The sequence below is a fragment of the Ptychodera flava genome, chromosome 6, assembly GCF_041260155.1.
Source record: "Ptychodera flava strain L36383 chromosome 6, AS_Pfla_20210202, whole genome shotgun sequence".
NCBI lineage: Eukaryota > Metazoa > Hemichordata > Enteropneusta > Ptychoderidae > Ptychodera > Ptychodera flava.
In genome coordinates, this window is record NC_091933.1 from 9,426,605 (window position 1) to 9,451,041 (window position 24,437).

General features: G+C 36.9%; 1 protein-coding gene across 1 annotated transcript in view; it reads left to right on the plus strand.

Moving 5' to 3' along the window:
- Nucleotides 1-24,437, plus strand: part of LOC139134780 (DNA repair protein RAD50.L-like) — a 40,224-nt gene continuing 15,787 nt past the window's right edge. Inside the window, exons 1-25 of the mRNA XM_070701832.1 lie at nt 1-154; nt 3,250-3,398; nt 4,022-4,111; nt 4,571-4,672; nt 4,893-4,955; nt 5,656-5,697; nt 6,416-6,489; nt 6,774-6,833; nt 7,022-7,067; nt 9,366-9,434; nt 10,308-10,397; nt 10,831-10,891; nt 11,256-11,333; nt 12,057-12,133; nt 12,540-12,641; nt 16,324-16,393; nt 17,193-17,293; nt 19,290-19,394; nt 20,470-20,571; nt 20,962-21,074; nt 21,547-21,645; nt 22,228-22,314; nt 22,726-22,818; nt 23,328-23,453; nt 24,120-24,255. Coding sequence (XP_070557933.1) covers nt 3,270-3,398; nt 4,022-4,111; nt 4,571-4,672; nt 4,893-4,955; nt 5,656-5,697; nt 6,416-6,489; nt 6,774-6,833; nt 7,022-7,067; nt 9,366-9,434; nt 10,308-10,397; nt 10,831-10,891; nt 11,256-11,333; nt 12,057-12,133; nt 12,540-12,641; nt 16,324-16,393; nt 17,193-17,293; nt 19,290-19,394; nt 20,470-20,571; nt 20,962-21,074; nt 21,547-21,645; nt 22,228-22,314; nt 22,726-22,818; nt 23,328-23,453; nt 24,120-24,255 — 2,115 coding nt within the window. The 5' untranslated portion in view covers nt 1-154; nt 3,250-3,269. The remainder of the gene's footprint in view (nt 155-3,249; nt 3,399-4,021; nt 4,112-4,570; nt 4,673-4,892; nt 4,956-5,655; nt 5,698-6,415; nt 6,490-6,773; nt 6,834-7,021; nt 7,068-9,365; nt 9,435-10,307; nt 10,398-10,830; nt 10,892-11,255; nt 11,334-12,056; nt 12,134-12,539; nt 12,642-16,323; nt 16,394-17,192; nt 17,294-19,289; nt 19,395-20,469; nt 20,572-20,961; nt 21,075-21,546; nt 21,646-22,227; nt 22,315-22,725; nt 22,819-23,327; nt 23,454-24,119; nt 24,256-24,437) is intronic.

Genomic DNA, 24,437 nt, shown 5'->3' on the forward strand with positions numbered 1-24,437 from the left:
CTTTGACATGCAGACATTTAATATGGCGACCGCGGGAAACGTCGGAAAGTGGAACTCGGGCAGTGGTCTACTTGGAACACTGAGCTGAGTTCTAGCCAACAGAAAAAGTACCGCGCCGTAGAGACAGTGTCACAGCATTTCTATACATATCAAGGTTTGTATGAATGTGATCCTTAGTTGAATAGACGTTTCAATGCTCAGATCTGAGCATTGATGACGTGCGGGCGTCATTTTACACCGTACAGTGTTGACGATTCACAGTCCTGACACTGGCACTGTGGCAGGCCTTGATGGTGGAGGGGCCGTGGCCAGTGAGTAGATAACGTCGGCCTAAGGAAGCTATGCCCAAAGTTATGTGCTCATTAAAGTCGAAAGTTGCCATAACATCGACCGTGGACATATTTTTTCCTCCATGCCTGCATCGACATCGGTGTCTTAAATCTCGCAGGGGGAGGGGCTGGCTTAGACTGGCCCCGTTGCTTGGCTTTTCTCGGCACTAGTTACTGGCTGGCCTGAAGTATATTCCTTCTATTCATTGTATTTTGATATTTATATGCCCACAGAATTGGATCAAGTGTAGGGCTGGGGCTAGCTGCAAAATTGTAGCTCTACGGTGAGGCGGTCGGTGAGTTTTGGTTTTTGCGACCTCGCTCACCAGTACACTCAGTGTGACAGTTTTCGGACGACCTCAGTTTTCGGACATTTAGTGACATGCTGTTAGTTACACTCACTTCGCTCCGTATCGATAGCGTTTTACAGGTCATGTGACGTCATATTAAGTCAGGTGACACTGTTGTCCCGTTTTCGATAGTTTTTTTTGGTAGAAGCTATTGAGTTCGCTACGAGCGGCGGTCACAAATTGTCGTCTGACACCGCGTCAGTGATACTGTCAACATATTGCCGTCAGGTCACAGTAACTGAAATTTTGAATAAAGTCCTTATTTAGCATTGAATTTCGAATGTGGGGGAGAATAATGATTTTAAAATATTCTTTCCATTGTTCGCTACGATTGCATGTAGTTTTAACGAAAACTGCGCAGTTGTTTCTAGAAAAAAGAACATTTAATGAACGTATGAAGTGTACAAGTTTTCGGACAGACAATATTTAGCATAATTGTGTAAACGTAGTAAGTGACTTACCGCGTAAAAACTTGACAGGTAAATAATGTCGTACGATGAAATATACTCGCTATTTGTATTAAATAATGCCTGTGCGATTCTAATACAAACAAAATATGCAATGGAAACAATATAAGTAATACTCACTGAACAAACTTAGCGAAGTTAGCCACACCGTACGATACAAGGTGCCGAAAGCAACACACACAGAGGCAGCCCGTGTCCGATATCTAGCGCTATACACGTCGAAATATAGTTGAGTCGTCCATGGATTAAACATAACTAATTATCATGAAATATTCTTATATACAGTTTACTAAACACATCGAAATTAAAAATTGGTGGTTTGAAGTTTCAAATTATCAATACTTAGCTCCTAATCACATTCCAAACACGACGTCCGATTTCTGGGATTGCAGTCCGATTACTACGCCATCGACATGGGGTCAAAACTTTGGCAACTTTGACCCCGAAATATCACTCCCGTCGTATCAACTGAGTTTGAGAATAACCACAATAAAGTTTCGAAAGGTATGGTAATAAGATTTCTTATTGCTGGTCATTTACGAAACGACTTTAGGCGAAATTTACTACCCTGTCCGAATTCTGTCACACTGAGTGTAGAGCTACAATGCCGAAGGCCCTGAAGCATACAAAATAAGCACGCTGCACATGGCACGGCATTTTGATGTAAAATCCCATATATTTATTGCATTTGGTCATACTGATTTATCACTACTGAAGATTAAACACTATACTATACTAACCTTGTCGTGTATGGGGTTTGGTATTTGTTCAAATACGTCGATCGCGCTCCAAAAACATTTCTTGGAGCCGCCATTACCAACTTCCGGTAATGGCGGCTCCCAGAAACACGCTCAATGTTTATGGAACGCGATCGACGTGTTTGCGCTAATACCAAACCCCATAAACGACAAGGCTAGTGTAGTATAGTGTTTAGTCTTCAGTTGTGATAAATCGGTACGACCAAATGCAGTAAATATGTGGGATTTTACATCAAAATGCCGCGCCATGTGTGGCGCGCTTATTTTGTATGCTACAGGGCCTTCGGCATTGTAGCTCTACTGGTGAGCCAGGTCGCAAAAACCAAAACTCACCGACCGCCTCACCGTAGAGCTACAATTTTGCAGCTAGGCTGGGGCATTCTTTCGATGCGTTTCCAGTTCGGGGCCGGTATTTTGTAGCACTGGAAACGTGCAAATAGGTACCAGACTGCATCTGTGCTGTCGTGTCGTACTATTAGAAAACAGGAGAGATACTTCACTTTTGTTGCACCAACATCAGAATGAAAATGCAGTCTTTGCTAAGAACTATATATATATATACACCACATGAATGAGATGAATAATGCCAATACGATGGCTTTCCTTGAAATATTAGAATTCTGGTAAACACTGTGACACATATGAAATATTATTTTTATATGTATTGTATTTTCATAAAACAAAAATAAAGTATTTAGCATTCTATTGTGTTCCTTTTTTCAGTACCTTTGATTTCTGACAGTATTCGCCTTTAAGGTAACAATGTTGATAAAAGTTACTTGTTAGTGCTTGGTGACTGACTATCTTGGCCAAATGTATTTAGTCTTGCAAACTCCAGTGAGCAGCAAGGCACACTAGACTAAAAGCGGATTTTCTCCCGATCGGGAGAAAATCTCCCAATTGATAGATAAATTGATCTCCTAGTGTACCTTGCTGGTGAGGGACTGCCATGTATAGAACAGATCATACCTTTGGCAGATCCTGCTAAAGACTGCCTGGGTTCACCTGCTTTGATAAACTGCTATTTTGACAAATAAAAAGAAGATTACCGGTAGTACCATTACTGTTGTTAAATTTTTATTTTTCATGTCATCATGCTGACATGCATCTAATGCTGCATTTATTTTGTAATGTAAAGTTTTGGGACATAATCTGTGGGACTATAAAGATGTTTGAGTTTATACAATCGCTCAGAATAAGTTACTTTGATGTAAAGAGTAAGCCTATATACCTGTATTATAAAACTACTTTGCTATTGCCCTTACAGGTGGCATTTTCCTTTTTACTTGTCCAACATTATGTTCTTATTAACTGAATTTATCATTGCTGTGTTCCACCATTGCAGTTTTGGTACGTGTGAGAAGTATGGCATCCATTGATAAACTCAGCATACAGGGCATACGTAGTTTTGGACAAGATGACCGGGATAAACAAGTTCTTCAATTTTTTTCACCACTCACCCTGATTGTTGGCCAAAATGGAGCTGGAAAAACAGTAAGTTGATATTCTTTATAGAAGAAATTTCTCCTGCTGGCAAGATCATTCGATTAGAAAATATTCATTTGTCATTTGCTATCCACCCCGGTGAACAAATGATTATTATATCATACCAGTATATTGATGGTGCAAATACAGCGATCTGATTGGTCGAGACGCGAAAAGAACCGTGGTATATTGATGATATACCACGGCTGGCATGCGCACTAGCTCTCAGCTTCAGGAAAAGTCCTGTTATGACGTTCCGCGCCAGAGATTTAATATACTGTTATGATATAATAGCAATAAATCACACCCAGCGACATATACCACTCAATTTTGACCATTTCACTTCATATATGCACTCGCTATCGCTCTTGCATATATGTCGTGAACTGGTCAAAATCTCGTGGTATACCATTGCTGGGTGTGCTTTATTGCTTAAATATTAGAGAATATGCATCTTTTATGGGGATGGTAAGAAAATTAGCCACTTTCCCTTTTCTGTGAAATTTATATACACTGAAAATTATAATTAAGCTGGTACATACTTTATTAAGAGGAAGCTGTTCTTATAAATATTTGTTAAACATGGCTGTGTTTATAAAGTTGTCTTTACAGAAGTATCTTGTAATTTGCAGACTATCATAGAATGCCTGAAATATGCCACTACTGGTGATATGCCACCTGGAAGTCGAGGACAGAACCATGCCTTTGTACATGATCCTAAGGTAAGACTACAATTTCTACATACACGTTTATGGAATACATCACAGACAGATGATGAAGACAATTAAGTTTGTTCTGCATTCTGTGAAAATATTGAATGTTTTGACTCTTGGATGATATACAACTCATAACAGGGGATTATACTGTCTGCACTGATCAGTGATTCTGGTAATAGTGTGTAGTGGCAACATCAAGACCTTTTGATACGAGAAGTGCACATTGAGACAAACAGATTTCCATGTCTACCTGTCACTCGCATTTGTTCTTGAAAAGAGGAAACCTCAATCACATTCATAGGCTTCAGATGACAGCAGAAAAATATTAATATTGATACCTCACATCACATCAACCAAAACCTAAATTTAATATCCATCGCAGACTAATGAAGCATTCTATTCAGCCATCAGTAGACAAAATAATGACATTCATAACATATTTTTTCTTTTTATCCATGATGGCAGGTAGCGCATGAAACTGAAGTTCGTGGGCAAGTGAAACTCGGCTTCAAAGATGTCAATGACAGACGTGTTGTTGTTTGTAGAAACGTAGTGGCAACCCAAAAGGTAAGAATGATATCCTATTCATAGTGTGCTAAAAGTCACCATATCTGTGATTTGAGCTGTACTAAGACTTAGACTCAAACAATAAAATATGACAACTAAAACTTAATATCCTCTTTACTACTTTAGGGTAACAAGTTGACCCTCAGAAAGATTCTAAGTTTTTCTCTATCAGCCTGCTAACTAATGATACGTATTAATAGTGATGTCTTTTACTTTGTAGTTGAAGAAAGTTGAATTCAAAACATTGGAGAGCACGTTGACAAGAACGAATTCTTTTGGAGAAGTAAGTTACACAATGGAAATCTGGTTGAAATTTCTTATCACAGTAACTGTACTTTCCATTGACAAATCCAAGTAATTTTAATGTTTTCATGATGCATAATAGCTTGTAGAGATTTATGTGTCACTTTTGTTGTATCTTACCATTTGTAGAATAACGTTTGCAGTTGCAGGTTTGTCACTAAATATAACTGCGCGTGCACAACATCATACATTGGCACTTGAAATTTGGACAGATTTTATCAGTAGTGCATGCATGACTGTTGTTGCAGCTTGTAGTCTTAGCTGTAAATATGTCAAATGCTGTTCCTGGTAGCTGTAGTAGTCTTCATTTACATTGACCCTTTGTCGTTTTGAAATGTAATTTTCAAAAATGTAATCTAAATTTGTGGACAAATGTTTATTTTTGCATATTAACGTGAGAACACTGACATTATTTGTCTTTACCAGTACAAATATTGTATTGTGATGGCATACCGGTAAATTAAACATTGAGAAGTTTTGGGAACTTCAAATAAAGTTTATTTTATTCTGGCATATTTTAAAAGGTGTACCTTTGTACCTATGTTCATAGATTACATGTATAAATTCCCATGGTAAGTTTTCATTTGCCATGTACCATATGCTGGAAGTGGCACTTTACAGTTGATACTGGGGACGGGCAAATTACTTAAATGTGTAAATATATGTTTCTTTCCTGACAGAAAACTAACATCAGTTCAAAATGTGCTGATTTGAATAATGAGGTGAGTTGATATGGCTGAGCCTGTGTACCGAGACATGTAACAGATTTGTCATAGATAATAAATTGGTATGCATTTCCAGTATGCATTCTGCAGTAGAAGTTGATAAGATAACCATGTTGCAATAAGATGGTAGTTTTGAATCACTTTGGCATTTGCATTTTGTTTGAATAACTGCAAATTGTTGCTGAAAGTATAATGTATGGCAAACAAAATGAAGTACATATGTTAAATGCAAATGTTCTACCAGCCCAAAGTGCCTCTTATATGAGTGCTATTTTTTTAGGCAATCTATAATAAAGTTAGGTTCTCAAAGTGAATTGTAATGATATTTAACAATGTAATACTGTATTTTGAAGTTGTGGACGGTAAAGCGATTGTTTTTGTTTATATGTAATAGAATCAAGCAGCGTTGATCCAGTGTTCCAAGCCTGACAAAAATGAGAAGTATTGTTGACAGTTTAACCTTTTTGTCGCCAAAATTTGGTTTATGTGATAGTTTTTCAATAGGATTGGTGGACAATTATACAGCGAAATATGGTGAAAGGATAGAACTTTATCAAGACAAAAATCAAACATTTGTAACATCAATTTACGAGAAATTAGTCTTCTCTCCAGGCACATATTTTTTCTTGGTTTGCTTTTACTTATGAATTAAGCTTACAATAGAGCAAGAATTCATACATCTACCTAACTAACAACAATTAACAATTTATTGTAGATGATTGGTTGTTTGGGAGTATCCAAAGCTGTATTGATAAATGTGATATTTTGTCATCAAGAAGATTCCAGCTGGTATGTCTTGAGTTTTTCACAATTTTCATTAGTTCTTTGTATTTGTCAATGATGGAGAATTGGTATAATGCAGGGATTGTGTGAGCCCAAGATTCTGTTGTATAGACTCCTATTTGTATTGATTGACTTATAAAATCTTTTACAGGAACGGTTTGTTATATATACATCAAATTTATGACACCTAGAAAGTGTGACTGTGAATGTAGTTGAATCAGTTAATTTTTCCATAAGTTTTCTCTAACTTACAAGAAAGGTAACATGCTGTTTTGTTATATTTATGTCAGGCCACTCAGTGAAGGTAAAGCTCTGAAAGCCAAGTTTGATGATATCTTTGCTGCAACAAGGTAAATCATACTTGCATTGTCAATTCAACATAATCTACAGTTGTCAAAGTTTGCCATTTATAAAAAAAAGATGAAAGCAAAAAATCAAAATTCTTCATTTCACCATTAAAAAAGTCTGAGAAAAGGATGCTTTTAAAACCCAGATTGTGTGTGTGTGATCTTCAGGAGTTAAACCTCTGTTTTTACAGATACATTAAAGCGTTGGAGTGTATCAGAAAGTTGCGACAGGAGCAGGTAAGAGTTTTGAGTTTTTTATCAAAACATTTGAATTCTCAGTAGTGTCAGGTTTCAATTTTAAGAAAATGACTGGTTTTTGGTCAATAAATTTTACAAATTTGATAACTTAATGATTGGATTGCTCCAGCTGACATTTACAAAGCCATATTACTCATTAGAAACATTACTCAATAGAATCATATTACTCATTAGAAACAATCTGACAACCATTCCAAATACTGTACATTTTCACCTAGCTGAAAGGCCCAGTAGCTGTAACTTTTTAACCCTTTTTCACTTGTTTTAGTTTTGTACGTCAATTGCAAGTTCTTGTTTTACTCAAGACCAGCAGAAGACATTTTTATGCGTAAAACATACAATTTTTGTATCATGTCATTATAAAAATGATTTAAAGCGCAGTGGTCATCGCGCTGCGCGTGCGCGATTTTTTTGTTGATAAACATAAATATTTGTAAACATAAGTCTTCTCAACTTCAATCGGAGTGAGATGGGAGCGATCCCTCACTTTGTTAGCGCCTTTGTAAGACTCAACATCATGCAAAAGTAAAATATTGAGATCGGAAACGAACTTCAGTGGTGTATTTCTATCTGTAAACTCATGTAGGCCTAAGGCTACGAACATTGAGACACTCTGCATATTATGTCGCTGAGTTTACTGCACGCAGTCACAGTGAACAAATGGGTTTGATCGCGCGCGGTCACGCTGGTTGTACACAATGCTATGTACAGCACAGTAAAAATACATCACTAAAATGATCAACATTGTATATGTATATGTAGACCAGCAACAAGCACAATGCCAAACACAAAAATTACACTCAAGACCATGATCGGCAAGCCAGAGCAGGACGCGGGGGATGATGTTGCTTCGATAAGGGAGAAGGTCACCGCGTTGAGGTACACGGATATAAGAGCATCCGGTCCTACAACCAGCGGCACAACGTACCGGCCCCGCGACGACTTGGCCCACGACCCACTGTTGATCACCATTTCTTACTTCTTCTATTAATACGTGGCAAGAAATAATCAAATGACAGGACACAAGAGACAAAACGAGTGGGTTTTCGCGGCATTTGGCAGGAAAATTGCACGGCTACACATAGGGACGTACAGAGAGATCCTGTGCACGGTCATGGCAGAGATCCAACGGCTTGCTAGTGTGGGCCTACCGGTGCTACGCAAACTTCGTTGTTGTACCTTCTGATTGCCGGGTAGGTCTGAATCCTCTTTCAAATGAGATTAAACCCCCACATAACAAGAAGACCTATGAAAGGTCGTTCGCTTGACTTGATACCTGTACTCGAAATTCTCGTTTGCACCCCCCAACGGGGTAAACTTCGTAGTGGAGTTGGATTCTCCACAGCCGAGTGTAGCGCGCCATATGCCCGGTTCTCTTGACACCGACGTTCACAGTACGGAACAGATGCTTCGTGCTGCAGCGGGCATTGCTCTGCAAGCTGTAGATTTCTGTAGCTTGCGTTTTTGTCGATTGTACTCCTGTTGGGCCTCTTGAAATGAAAGTTCTCGTCCCTGCTAGCGATGTCGTAGACTAAAGCCCGGTTATTGATAGTCTGTTGGCATATACACGCGTACAGGTAAGTATTTAGTTCCATGGCTCGAGCGAGCCCCATTCAACTGATTCAAGAAAATCATGATCAAATGTGATCTCAATCCAGTGTGTAATGACTGTTCAATATTCAGCACATATTTAACTTTTAATTGACCTTTTATTGCGTGTTAGATTTGGTAAGTTGGTATACTTGAGACAGATCAGCCGCCATATCAGCGGCAATATCGCAAACATAATAATCAACCCGTAACCTCATGCAGCATTCTCGGATATGTTGTCAACAAGGGGGAGCCCCTCAGGAGCTTGCGCAGCGCGACGACCACTGCGCTTTAAGTCTGATAGTTGATGTTGGTTTGAATGACTTGTCATTTCGTTAGAAACTGCACCTTACATGGGGAAAAAATGATGATTTTGTTTGTTTGAAGTCCTTGAAGACTTACATTGCAAAACAGTTCAAATTTATTTTCCATCGGCCAGAACATACAGTGATGTTCAAAATATGCAGTTAATCAACAAGAATTTTGTTTTTTTAAAGCATACATATATACATGTATGAACTCGTAATGTGCAAATTTTAGACAATTCTATGAATTGTATTGTCACATTAGCTTACAAGAGTATGTTGGTACCCAAGAAACTGCAAATACATGTACTACCCTGGTGAAATTCAGATTGGTTACAGATATTAGTGTTCAGTCTTTGGTTCTGTCATTGTGTATTGACAGGGAGGTACTATTCGTGAATATCAAGCTGAAATCAAGTACTTAAAGCAAAACAAAGAAAAGGCAGCTGAGGTAAGTTCATATTGGAGGTGCGTCTGCAAAATACAATGGAATGATTGTTCTTCATGCAGCAGATATCCTGGTGTTCCTTGAGATACGTATCCCTTGGTGTCTCTCAAGATATCCAATAATGTTCTGTGTCTTGTTGTTGATAAAAGTATATGGCAAATGTTAAATTAGTACTTCTTGTGTTCCACAAAAAAGTGAGATTTTCAAAGATTTAACCCTATACCTGCCAGACAGTATCACTTCCCCATCTGCCAAGTCAGTAAAAAGCAGTATTGAGCCAAAATCATCCGTATTTTCACCCACTTGGCTTGGTATGTTATAGCAGCTTTAGTCTGTAAAAATCAGTATCTCTGTTTTCAGGGACCTTCAAATCTTCAAGTCTTTGTTAAAATGTTTTGCTTTGCTAGTTTTCACTAACTTGATCTGATTGTGAAATATGAACTTGGCAGGAAAAGGGATATACATTGCAAACATTGTACAAGGCTGGTTTTCAGTACCTGTTTATATAAGTCTATTAAAACAGGAGTCTGAGGCAGTATCACTCCGAAAAATGAAAATGCAAATTTGTTAAAATTTGTCTTTGCGACCACATCTATTTGCCAGTTTTGTGTGCAGCCACATTTACCCATACCAAGGGTGTGAAATTCAGAGACACTAAAACTTTCAGAAAACTTGAAAACCAGAGAAATGAGTAAATTGCATTTACATGTGAAAATGATGACATGATTCACATGATGACATGATGTACATAGTTGATATATATAGATTTCATGATAGCTGTATATTTCTTTTCAGGATTTTTAGGATAATTTGACTGCTTCATTACTTTTCTTCTTGTATAAGTAAACATGCAAAGGTATGGATTTATTTTTTTAGATTCAAGAGAATTTGTCAAAATCTGAGGCGAGATTAGAAGTGACAAAGGAGACCATCCGGAAACTGAAAGAACAACTACAACCAATTGAGGTAATATAATCCACTCTATGACACAGCTTTTCATGGCAACAGTTGCCTATATTCTATGGTCTTCAAAAAATATGTAAATGTTCTACACTTTGTCACTTTCAAAGAGTGGGGAGTTCGTCTCAGTCATTTGTTGGTCCACACAGCTATTTTTAAAGTTTGACAAATGCAAAGTGAGAATATTATTGTGCATGTAAAAAGCCCACTGTTCATTGAAGGAATTGAAAACGTGTAGCTTTTCTCATTTATATTTTGTTTCAGTTTTGCTCTCTTGGTCCTAATTTTGCTCATTCTGATTTTGAATTGTTCAACATGACCATCTCAGTGTTGCAATACCATGTTTCACAACAAAGTGGCATACACAGTGTTTTGCATGAAGCAGGAACGATGAAAGGTAGGCTCTACTAATCCATCGATTTTCTGAATATTTTCTCAGGAAAAATTGAATGAAATTGATCAAAAAGAAAACAATATCTTTCAAATAGAGCAGAAAATGGGTGAGTGGTTTGTGTTTTAATATTTCTATGTACTTGTATTGCATCAAACCTTCAAGCATTTGTCAAGTATCTGTGTTGGTAAAGGAGTTTGATATCGTATGTCTTCAACCGGTTGCTAAATGCAAGTAGGGCAAACACTGCATAAATTATTTGATACTGCAGTGTTCTGCCACATCATTTTGAAACTGAATGAATATGAAAGTGGTTTGTTAAGTGATCCAAAGACTTATATAATGTATTTGTTGTTGATTATGTATGATTTATGTGTGAAAATAAGTATTTCATTGCGATGTGCTACTGCCACATGGCAGAATTCCTGTCTTGGTGATTGAAGTAAGCAAGTTTATCGGTGAATGTTTTACAGGAAATCTGGCCAGTGAGAAGAAGCAGATGGACAGAAACCAGAGAGAATTAGAAGCAAAAATTGAACATTTCTTTCAAGGTAACAAATGTTGCATCATTTTCTTATGGTAACATTTATGTTATTTGACACCGTCACTCCCAAAGTACAAGTTTCAAAGTACAATTTTCCTAGTGGGAAATATTCATCTTAATTGTAGCAGGTGTCTATTTTAAAGAATTTGTACACGTGTATTGTTTGCCAAGCTGTTTTAGATAGGTCATTTCCTCAGCCTAACATTGGAAATTACCAGAAACCTACCTTACAGACAGTGACAAGTTGATATCATCACTGTCTCATCTATCTTATACTCCACTGTTAAACCATTTCCGCATATGTTTGTAAGTAATGTTCATGGTGAATTCGTGCGTGATTTACTTTTTACATTTCAAGGCTTTCCCTGCCTCATCTGTGATGGAAAAGACAACAAAGATGTCCTGTGTTTCATTTGATATTTCTAATGCTACCTATGTACCCTGTAATGGAAACCATTTGCCCTGGTGACTTGTGTCTGAAGGTTTAAATATTGGACATCATGTCTTGGTTTCATTTCAGGAGTTGGTACATGAATGTGACACTTCAGTGGATTTTTTTTTAAGGATAAGAAAGCAGATAACTAGTTTAGGAACTTTGCTGGTGTTCCTGACGTTTCATATTATAGCTGTTTTGTATACCATGTGCAACATGAACTAGTTTACTGATCTTGACAACAACATTGGCACTATACGATATTTGTTTCTGTTGTTGGTTTTTAATGACATACAGGATCAACAGAAGAACTGAGAAGATTGTATCAGGAACATCAGAATAGAATGTCTGATAAAGAGACAGCATTAGAAAGGGTAAGTTTTTTATGTCATCTTCACATCACAGTGTAGCCACAGCAAAGAGACATAATTCAGATGGCTTTGATGTTAACTGTGTGTAAATCGTATAACCTGGAATTCAATTGGACCATGGTATGAACAAAATCAACGTGTACAAATGCACATACAAATACCTTTGTACACATGGGTTTGTTTCTGCCACCACCACATGATCTTGTAGGCGTACTGACTGAGTCTGTAGAACAACGTGCATCTTTTGTGTTCTAGAGAAGTACCATTGCTTGAGTAAAGTCAGGGACAGTATGATATTCAAGGAGTGTGAAAAGTTTAAAACACGGCTTGGCTACGTATCAAAGACACCTGCATTTCAAGATTCACTCTGTGTCCTGATTTGAAATAGTTTATTCATCTCCATCACTAGGCAAACAATGAACTTGAGAATCTGAACAGAGAAATACAGAAATGTAATCAAGACCAGACTAATCTCTTAATGGAACAAGGCAAGTTAGAACAAGAAGCAAAGGTAAGTCAGTTATGAATGTGATGTGGTCAATTCTTACATCAACTTATCTCATTAGACCTGTCAATTCTGTATGTATTGCTGGAGCTGTATACTTTTTGTTTTCTGCTCACAACAGTAGTTTTTTTTTAATGAAATGTAAAAAGAGTTTTGCTCTTCCTTATAAAGGTAATATTCATTGAGAATAATTTCTAATGCATATTAATTGTTGTATGTAATCACTTTATGTTTATTCTTGTCAAATGACAACCATTAGCGTAATGTCATTTGCATGAATATTGGGGGAAAACGAATGTTCTGCGCTTACAACATTTCCTTTTTGAATTGTGGGTAATGTAAACATTGGGGACAAGCAAATGTCAGCTGAAATGTTTGGTCAAAATGTTGTAGATTTTTATGTCATCTCAACATAATAATAATAATAATAATAATAATAATAATTTATTGTCATATATATACGCTATTGCACATACAATGAAATACATCTTGGTTTTGCGAAAACAAAAGGACAGACAGTGAGATAAAAAACAGGGAATAAAAGAGCAAAACACAAAATAAAAGAAACAGAATTAAAAATAAACATGTTAGAATAAAAGCGCCGACTTCAGAAGTACAAGTGTAGGAACTATGAGAGACGAGATGTGTGAGCTCTCACAGTACTCGATTTACATTCATTTAACATGCGAATTGCTGTAGGGTAAAAACTGTTTAGGGACCGATTAGAACTTGACTTGATTGAACGGTAACGTTCACCAGAACGCATAAGTTGAAACAAATTGTGTGCAGGGTGGTACTGATCATTGACAATGGAGACAGACTTTTTGAGAACACGGTCCTCGTAAAGACTGTCTAGCGATGGAAGATTACAACCAATAATTTTACTGGCGGTACCGACGATCCGGTTGAGTCGTTTCCGTTCATTCATTGTGATATTGCCATACCAGACAGTGATTGCGAATGTCAAGACACTCTCAATCACTCCGCGATAGAACCTAATCAACAAGTTCTGACTAACACGAAAACTCTTCAACCTCCGCAGAAAGAATAAGCGTTGCTGGCTTTTCTTAACTATGAAATCAGTATTGGTTTCCCATTTCAAGTCAGCAGATAAGTAGACACCAAGAAATTTGAAAAATTGAACTATTTCCACTTCGGTACCATTTATAGTAAGAGGCGTAATTTCTGATGGATTTTTACGAAAGTCCACTATTATTTCCTTTGTTTTTCTTGACATTCAGTTCCAAGTTGTTATTGGAACACCATTTAACTGTATCGTCCACTTGTTTCCTATATAATGATTCATCAGATTCAATAAAACCGCCAAGGGTGGTGTCATCGGCGAATTTTACTATGAATTGTTCTCCTCAGAACTCACAGCACAATCATGTGTAAACAAAGAATAGAGTATCGGTGACAGGTTACAACCCTGGGGTGTACCGGTGTTTAGAACGATAGAGTTTGAAAAGTTACTGCCAATTTTCACGATTTGGGAGCGATACAACAAGAAATCGAGAATCCATTTACAAATTGAGGGATTGAAATTCAAGTTGGTGAGCTTATCATATAATTTAAAAGGTGATATAGTATTAAATGCTGAACTATAGTCAATGAATAACAGCCGACAATAATTTGGAATTTTCTTATCCAGAAACTGAGAAACTTTGAAAAGTGCCCAAGATACAGCATCATCAACCGATCTATTTGTTCTATAGGCGAACTGATATGGATCTAAAGATGCAGGAATATTCGACTGAATGTATTTTCTAACAATGGTTTCTAGACATTTCATAACAGTAGATGTAAGAGCTATTGGACGATAATCATTTAAGCAAGTAACTGGAGTGCGTTTTGGTACGGGAATTATGATGGATCTTTTGAACACATTGGGAACGTGACTCGTTTTCAATGACCAGTTAAATATCACACATAAGATTTCACACAGTTCATCTTTACATGATCGTAACAGGCGAGGACAAATTCCATCTGGACCAGAAGCTTTTCTCACGTTCAATGTACTTAAAGTGCGTCGGAGGTCCCCCAAGCTTACTTCAAACGGAGGAGGCAGCGATTCACTTGTAACTGGTGGAATGTCAAAAGGACGGTCAAATCGCGCGTAAAATTCATTTAAACGATCCGGAAGGGTTTTCATCCTCGTTGGAGCTGATTTTGACTTTGGTTTATACCCGGTGATTTTCTCAAAGCCTTTCCACAATTCCCGTGAGTCAGTTGCCACAAAATATCATTTTCTAACTTGTCTCGATATAGACGTTTCGCATGTTTAATCGCCTTCACAACATCATATTTTGCCTTCTTCATAGCTGAACTGTCGCCAGATCTGAAAGCAGCTTCTTTCGCGCGAAGATGGGTAGCTACGGTCCGATCAAACCAGGGTTTATCATTGGGATAAGATGTTACCAACTTCCTGGGAATACATAGCTCCTCGCAAAACTTGATGTAATCCATCGTGACCTCGGTGCACTCATCAAGGTCAGCTGCAGTTTCAATAAACAAGTCCCAATTCGTACACGCAAAACAGCCCTGAAGTCGCTGAATGGCTGCTTCTGTCCATCGAGGGACAAGGCGTTTTGTAGGTTTTTCACGTTTGAGTTGTTGTCTGTATGCGGGAACTAGATGAATCATATTGTGATCAGAGTTACCGAGAGGTGCACGTTTCAGAGACCGATAGGCATCTTTTATTGTCGTATAACAGTGGTCTAAGATCTTGTCATGACGGGTTGCACAATTCACGTGTTGATAGTATTTTGGTAGCCCTTTACGTAAATTTGCATGATTAAAGTCGCCTAAAACAATGCAAGTTGACCCGGAATGTTTGTTTTCTTGTTGCGTAATTATAGCCGACAGCTGGTCAATAGCAACGTTTGAATTGGCATCTGGTGGCACATATGCAGCACACAAAAGTACAGATCCAAATTCTCTGGGCAAATAAAATGGATGACATTTGATAACAAGAGTTTCCAACTCTGGTGTGCACGATTTTGAGATAATCCTGGCATCAGTGCACCAAGCATTATTTAAAAGAAAACAGAGTCCGCCGCCAATAGATTTTTCCACTTCAGCAAATACACGATCCGACCGAAAGAGTGTAAATCCATCAGGCACTAGAATGGAATCAGGCACTGATGAATTTAGCCATGTTTCAGTAAAACAAAACACTGAGCAATCGCGATAGTCTTTCCTAGTGTGAATGAGACAAGATAGTTCATCAGTCTTATTTCGTAGCGAGCGTACATTTCCGAGGATTATACTGGGCAGTGGTGGGCGATTCTTACGCTTACGGAGACGCGTCAATACTCCGCCACGTTTTCCACGCTTCCGTGGTCGACGACTATGCGAACGGCTATGGGCAGGCTTCTGTTCACCAGCTGAGTTTGTGAGCAAAGATTTTTCGATGAAATTTTGACCCGAGATAAGTTCACCGCTCACCTCACCGCCGCTCTGGCGGAGCACCAGTAGTTCCTCTCTGTTGTAAGATAGCAGTCCGGATGATTCAATGATAAAGAAGCATAAGAACAGGAAAATTGTAAGAGCACGCAAAACCGTGTCGCCTTTGTTCGGCGCCATTGTTGATACGAAGCATTATCTAGTATAGTCTGTTTTATTTAGTTCAACTAACATGATTTTGGATGACATACCGTATATTTTGTGTTCTATGTGCAATTTACAGCAACATCAGCAAAGCATTCGCAAGAGGGATTCCTTAATTCAGTCCATTTCTAGAGATTTTGATTTTGAAGGTCAGTACCAGTAATTCTTGTGTTTTTGTACACCATGCAGGATATCCATGATACAACAGTAATCGTATGCATCAAGTATCAAAGTAGCTGCAATTCTTAGAGAAGACTTTCAAAATTGTTTTCAGACTCTTACATATTAAAGTTTTATATTACAGCTTTGTCAGCACCAGTGATGTTTATGATGACATCCCCCCAGATATCACTGATAATATATCTAATTATTCAACATTGTGGCACCAGATGTTTTCTAAATCTACAAATTCACTGACATTCCCAAAGCAATAATGTACCCCCTCCTGTCCCATAATGTATTCAAGCAAACTTTGCGCACCATTATGTACTTGCCTTTGCCTCGTACATTATGTGGTGCAAAAGTTTCCTTTTGTTCATTATGGGCCTGGAGGGGGTACATTACTGTGTAAGTAAAAGCAATATTGATTATCAATTATACTAAACCAGTAACTTGAAGGAAAAGTTGAAGACTTTTTCATGTGGAATCTTTTGATCATACTAGACAATATAAATACTTGTCTGGGAAGTCTATCAACTAAATACATCAAGACTCCAAACTGACTGTGATGAATTCATGGTATATCAGTGATTGTGGATGTCAGAATTGATATTTCATGTACTTCACCGCTGGTTGGTAACCCTGACTTACAGTAAAACATGGCTGACATCTGTCAACAAGCCAAGTCTAGGTGAATTTGGTTAACTGTCCAGAACCGCACGTTTGTTGAAATTCTAGGTTCTTACCCTGATGAGGGTTCAAACATTTGATCTTTTTTTTTGTCGGCAGGATTCGAAAATGTTCCACTGTCAGATCATCAGGTCAGCAGATTCATGGAGACTATGAAAAGAAGACTTGAAAATTGTATAGAAGAGGCCAAAATAAATAAAGTGAGTTACATTGGCATTGCACTTTTTCTGTGTTTTAAGTATTGTTCATGGTTGTATACTGACTCAAATACAGATAATGTTGATAACAGATTCAATCGTGATTAAAATCCTAACATGGTTACAAATGGAAACAAACCAGTATGCAGTGTTATGAGGATGTGCATTGTAGCAAACTTTATACAATAAATATTCAAAGTGTTTTGTCTTAAGTGAAACTTTTGTTAACGATGGCTAAGCTTAATTTTTAGCTCCCATAGCCATATGTATAGGAAGCTATTCTTATAGGCTAGGAAACTGTCTGTATGTATGTCTGTATGTCTGTCCGTCAACATCAAAAACTCCAAAACCGCTGCACATTTCATCTTGATATTTGGTGTGTACATGGATGATGGGCTGTAGATGATATTTTGTTCAAATCAAGTTGTCATTGCCAAAAATATGCAAATTAAGTGAAAAAATGTAAAAACAGTCAAAATTGAAAAAACTCAATAACCACTGAGCAGATTACATGAAAAATTAGCATGTAAGTACTTTGGGCTGACCTGAAATGATTGTGCACATCTTTGGTGAGTATCTTGGACTTGCTATTTTTCATGAATTTTTTTGTAATTTTCTCCCGTTTTTGGTCAAAAAATCTTCTTCTCTGAAACCACAAGTCCGATTGATTTGAAACTTGGTATGGAAGTGTAGAAGGAGGACCTTTCCCAAATTTGGGCAAATCGTGGTGAAATTTGCATATTTGCATTTTTGGGCTATTTTTTGGTGTGTTTGGTAAAATAAATCTTCTTCTCCGAAACCGCTTGTTTGATTGCTTTGAAATTTGATATGCAGTTTACTTAGGGTGACTTCAGTCAGGTTTGTTCAAATCGTGGTGAAATTTGCATATTTGTATTTTTAAGTCAATTTTTGTCATTTTTGGTAAAAAAATCTTTCAAAATCTTTTTCTTCAAAACTACTAGTCAGATAGCTTTGATATTTGGTACATATGTCCCCAGGGATGATCTATTTCAGATTTGTTCAAATTGTGCAGAAATATGAAATTTGCATTTTTAAGGCAATTTTTGCCATTTTTTGTCAAAAAATGTATTTCTCTAAAAGTACTGGTCTGATAGTTTTGAAATTTGGTATACAGGTTTTCATAGATGAACTAAGTAATATATATTGAATTTCTGATGAAATCTATAATTTTGTATTTTTGGGTCAATTTTTTCCATTTTTTGTTAAAAAATGTGTTTCTCAAAAAGTACTGGTCCAACAGCTTTGAAATTTATATACAGGTTTCTATAGATAAACTAAATGTGATCTTTTGAAATTATGATGAAATCTGCAATTTTTATTTTTGGGGGCAATTGTTGCCATTTTTGGTCAGAAAATTTTATTCTCAAAAAACTACTCATCAGATAGCTTTGGTTGACATGTTCTTAGGGATGATCCGATGTGATATATGCAAAGTATGATGAAATCTTCAATTGTGTATTTTTGCAGCTATTTTAGCCACTTTTTTCTGGCCACTGCATTGAGCTATCAAAGATTTCCACCTTCTTCATCAACATGTGTCAAAAATAGTTATTCTCTACATAAACACAGCGGAGCTATATCGGCCGCTAGGTCGCTTGTTGTTATATCTTTATCACTCTCCATGGGCCAAGGCACACTTAGGGGCCAATGTCATCACTTTGTGCCAGTCTGTGTATGTCTGTCTGTCTGTATGTTTGTCTATGTTTCATACAATTGTTGGTTTGTTTTGATAACTATATGGGAGCGAACAGTGATATTGTCACTATTTTTCAGATCACCGGTATCAGTGTCTGTAGAAAATTTCCTGTATTCTGTTGTCAAAGATGTTTAGCAAAGATGAATGATGGTGGAAACATCATTCTATTTTCTCCATTTTTCAACGTTCTATAAACCTTACATCCAGTGACATGATTAATGAAATGTGAGGTGGTATGTCATTGAAAGCTTACCTTTGTAAATGGTCTATACTACTTTTCAGAGGCAATACGAAGACAAAGAGTCGGCCATGCAGAAACAGATTGATGATCTCCGAGATACAAAAACGAAACTTGAACACACTGAAAAAATGAAGAAACAAACTATCGTGAGTAACACAGTAAAGATGTACGTGATGATCTAGTAGTGTGTATATTTACAATTACTGGCACACAATCATATACACAATCTACAAGATCCATATATCCATGCTTTAGAAATGATCAAACAAACTTTATCATATACCTAGATTCACGTACCCATGTAAACCTATGAGAAAAGGCGCTCTTACAGGTGTGTAATAAGTTGCCGTATCACGCCCAGGCACACTTTGCCCAAATAAGGTAGTGTGCGCGCTTTTTCGAACTTTTTCATTGTCGTCGCTACGCGCGTTGCTATCCACGTACATTCCATTCGAAAGCACGTCAGCGCGAGATTCGAACCCGTTTCTATGCGCTTCGCTCGTAGTTTTGAAGCAAATTGTAGACAGTTCGAATCTTATTCCGATCAAAATTGGTTTAAAACAAGTGCTTGATAGTCTCCTCTCAATGTTTTGCTGAGAAAGTGTATTTAACGAGCAGGGTCAACTACTCATCTTTGCTCATTCTGTAGTGACATTAGCGTTCGCATAGAACAAGCTCGTGACGCGGTTCCACAACAGAACAAATGACAACATCGTACATATTAATCTGCAAAGTTGCGCGGCTCATGTTTTTTTTTTTAATTTACGCCCATAACTTTAACAAAATTTTATTGATAAATACTGAAATATATCACAACCGTTCAATAAGGTATATGATAAAACCTTTACGGCCCAGATACGGGTTTTGCAGACCTCGGTCGTACGGCGTACGGGCCCTCGCACGCTCGGGCCCTTCCGCCGTACAACCTCGGTCCGCAAAACCCGTATCAGGGCCGTAAAGATTAATATTGTTGATTTTTTTGCAACAGGATGTCATCTAAAAGTTTGGACCAAAAGTTGTGCTTTACATTTATGTGTTATTGTTCTATAATAATAAGACCATATAAGCGTACTTCATTGCAGATCTAGTGAGCTTCATCATAATCAGGTAGAATGACTTTAATATCAAAACACTGGCATCCAATAAAGTAGGAAATAAGCAAATTGCACAAAAAATAACACTTACAATAAATATGTTTTGTTTTCCCATCTTCTGAACCAGGCCAAAAACAAACAAGAATTGCAGACCATTGTGACAGATTTGGACAGACTTGATACCTCTGCTCAAAAACTGGTTGATCTGGAAGAGGAATTGACCAGAGCTGTAAGTGGTTTTGCTGTAATTGAAATCATCACTGTAAACTCTCTAATCATCCCCAGGATATATTTTGATGTTAAGAAAGCATTGCATAAAACAGAGAACATTCTAACTTTTAGTCTTCTAAACACTGAACATGTAATCCATATATGCATCATATAAAACTACATTTCACCACCATAACTTCACTTTGTTTTCTCCTACACCCTTGTGTATACAGATTCAACCACCCTTCCCTTCTTTCTATCAATGACTGCAATGTTAACTTCGGTACCTGGCAATCACTGTTGATTTCTAGGAAAGAGAACTTGACTTGAGCTTGGCAACCAATGTTGATTTCTAGGAAAGAGAACTTGGCATTAAATTTAGTGCCTGGCAATCACTGTTGATTTCTAGGAAAGAGAACTGTCAGAAGAGGAGAAGAACAGCAATATTGATCAACTGAAGGAAGAAGTGCGAGATCTTCAATTACAGAAGAAAGAAAAAGACAGTAAATACAGCAAAGTCAAGTAAGTTACTTCCTTTCAGTGTTCACATTTCACTCCAAATTCTAACATCTTACATGTAATGGGAAACAATGAGCGACTGGATTTATATGCTCCTGGAAAAACCTTGGAAGTCCTTGAATTTTAAATCCTCCTGGAAAGTCCAGGAAAAGTTCTTGAAAATAAAATTGATCTGTGGAAGGTCCTGGAAAAATTGATAATTCACCAAAATTTATATTATAAAAATAATGTGTGAAGTGATATATGAGAACAATATATTGTAAAAATGATACCTAGGAAATGGTATTTGGGACCTAAAAGGTCCTAAAAAATTGCCGAAAACCTTGAGTTTTATGTGAATTTGAGTGAATGGACCCCAAAGCGATCATCAGGATTTGTTACACAGTTTAATAAGTGGCTAAATTATCCATTTGATTTCAATTAATCCATGATGTCATTACAGTCGTCTGAATGTAAATTGATTTTCATTTTACAGTAAAGAGTTAGGTTTGATGACACTGCAAGCCAGTACCAGAGCAGAATTAGAAATGTTGCAAAGAGATAAAAGAACCAAAGAAGAGGATGTCAAACGATTGTAAGTTGAATTCTTGGATATGGCAGTACTAGATAAGCAATGGTGTCAGTTTATTGCCATGGCACAACTCCATACATTGCTTTACAGTGTCAATGCCATGTCCCTTAGAATGAAGGCATCTGGAAATATTCTTGAATATTATCAGAACAATTAATGAAAAACTGAGACACTAAAGCAATATTTACTGATTCAGTATTTTTGCGAAGGTTTGGGAAGATAGGTAAATGGTGTGGGAACTCTGATACCATTTCTGTTGTCCCCTGATAGGATTGCATTAAAACAGGGGGGAAACCCTGTTAAGATTAGCTAGGGTACCAGCCTTGACAAAATCTTTTACTGATTTATCTATTAAATATTCTTTATATATAGTGTAATTAGCTATTTGGTATGGACGAGTAGACACTTATTGTATCATAGGTTTTGATATTCAACTTTACTTGTTTTAATCAGAGTTTTACATTATGCCAAGTATTGCATTGTTGCTAGTATTACAGTATTGCTTTAATTATATATTTATCATTCTTTTTACTTGTACTTGTTTTGTTTTTAATTATTCAATCATTCATTCTTTCATTTATTTAGGAAAAGCAAACATGAAGATGAAGTTACTCATTTGCTGGGTCATTTTCCAACACAGCATGTGAGATCAGCTTTAGCAGATTATCTCTTGTAAGTTGTAAATTATAGAATTTTATCAGGTTTCAATAAAGGCCACAAACACAGAAAATGCTATGATATCTCAGGATTATGTACACATGGTATCCAATTCATATTGTCACCAGCTAAAAGCTAAGTTAACCTGCATTTTTTATGTGGACCCCTTTCACAACTAGAACATCATTGGACTGTTTGATGCAACATTTTAATGCCCAGTTGGATTGCAAAATTCTTTTCATTTTCTGGATAGAGAAAACCTTGGTGTAAACTTTTGCATACATTTGCATCACATCATGTGCATTGTGCTTAGCCCTAGACTAAACTTAGTCTTACATGTAGACTAGACAAGTCTTATGAGAATAGACTTGTGAAGGCTGGCATTAAAAGTTGATCCTAAATGTCATGTGATTTTGTGTTTGTCAGGAAACAAGGACGGGTCATCAAAGAAGCAGAGAGAGATTTACAGAAGAAAAGAAATGTTCTGAGTGCCAAGGAACAACAAAGGAAAATGCTGAAGTAAGATACATGTATATGCTTCTTCATGTCTGTATTTACCTTCAAAAGTATGCAACATTGTATGGCGAATTATTTCTTGTTTTAGCAAGGTTATTTTATCACAAAAATAGGTAATGTATGATGGTATCAACATTTTAGTTCAGGGGTTGATAAAACTTTTCTATCAATCAATGTTTGAAAAGTAGGTGTTTTTTGACTGGTGATTTAAAAAACCTCTAAAACTAAGGACTAATTAAGGACAAGATTATTTATCCTGACACTGATTTTTATAGTATGTTCAATCGACAGCGTTTTTTCAAAATGCTGAATCCTATGGCTCACTTTATTAACTCAGACTAATTGAGCAAAGAGTTACGGTCTAGAGTCTATGATTTAACACCAATTTTTAGTATTTTTCAATCTAATTCAACATTTGTGTTTAGCGTACAAAATAACAAATTTTATTTTTAGTGCATGTATTTGAAAACCTTTTTCATTTTCTTTTCTCTTCTATATTTTCCGTCGTTAAGAGATCAGTTAAGTGAGAAAGAAGATGAACTGAAACGCTACGAGGAGAAGATGTTTGATGTTTCTAGCAGCCAGAATTTTGATGAAGAATTATCAGATTTGGATGTGTCTATTACAAATCTTCAAGGGTAAGTGCTTAAATGCGACGTTATATTTACATTTCAGATTTTCTCTCAAGACAATAAACTTAAGCCACACCTTTTGAGTTTAAATGGTACATGAGATCTAAGGCTATTTGAGTGTTCACATAGGTCTGCCCTGTGTTCAGGTTTAACCCTTTCACCCCCAGTTCTCTGTATACAGGTCCAACTTTACCATAGAAAACAATGGATTTGGGACAAACCATGGTGGTGAAAGGGTTAAACAACATGAAGAATATCCACAAGCTATGTTCATAGCAATGGTCACAGATTGTGATTGTGGAACAGCGTGCTACATCTCAAACATATTGAATGACAACAAGTTGTCCAATGACAATTGATCTAATACTACAACACAAATGTGTCGCGTAACAACTGATCAAACATATCATATCATCAAAGTTTATCAACATAGTGAAACCAATGTAAGCCAAACAGTTGCTGGACACAGCAAAATGATCAGTTGTAGATGACCACAGAATTTTTCTTATGAAATAAAAGTGTGTTGAAGGGTTGTTTAAAATTTTCAAAATTTACTGAGCATTTGGCATCACTTGTAAAGAAATGTGATTTTGATTGCTAAAATTGTTTATGCCCTGTTACAATGTAACATTCATGTATTCTACATCCATGGCAACACTTTTTGTCTTTCAGAGAGAAGGGTGCTTTGAAGGCCAGTCAACACCTGTTTGGTCGATATGCAAGGGACTTACAGAAGACAGATCCTAGATGTCCACTGTGTCACAGAAGATTTGACAGTGAACAAGAAATTCAGGAACTCATTGAAGAGGTAAAGGAATAGGGTTGTTTGCAAATGACGTCATTGTGCTCTCATTAATATGCAAAAACAAATATCTGTCTGCTAATTTATTTACATGTACATCTTTGGAAATTACACATGGATGAATGATGAAAATGCAACATTAATAGGTGACTTCTGATTTTACAATGAACACAAATCCATGAAATATA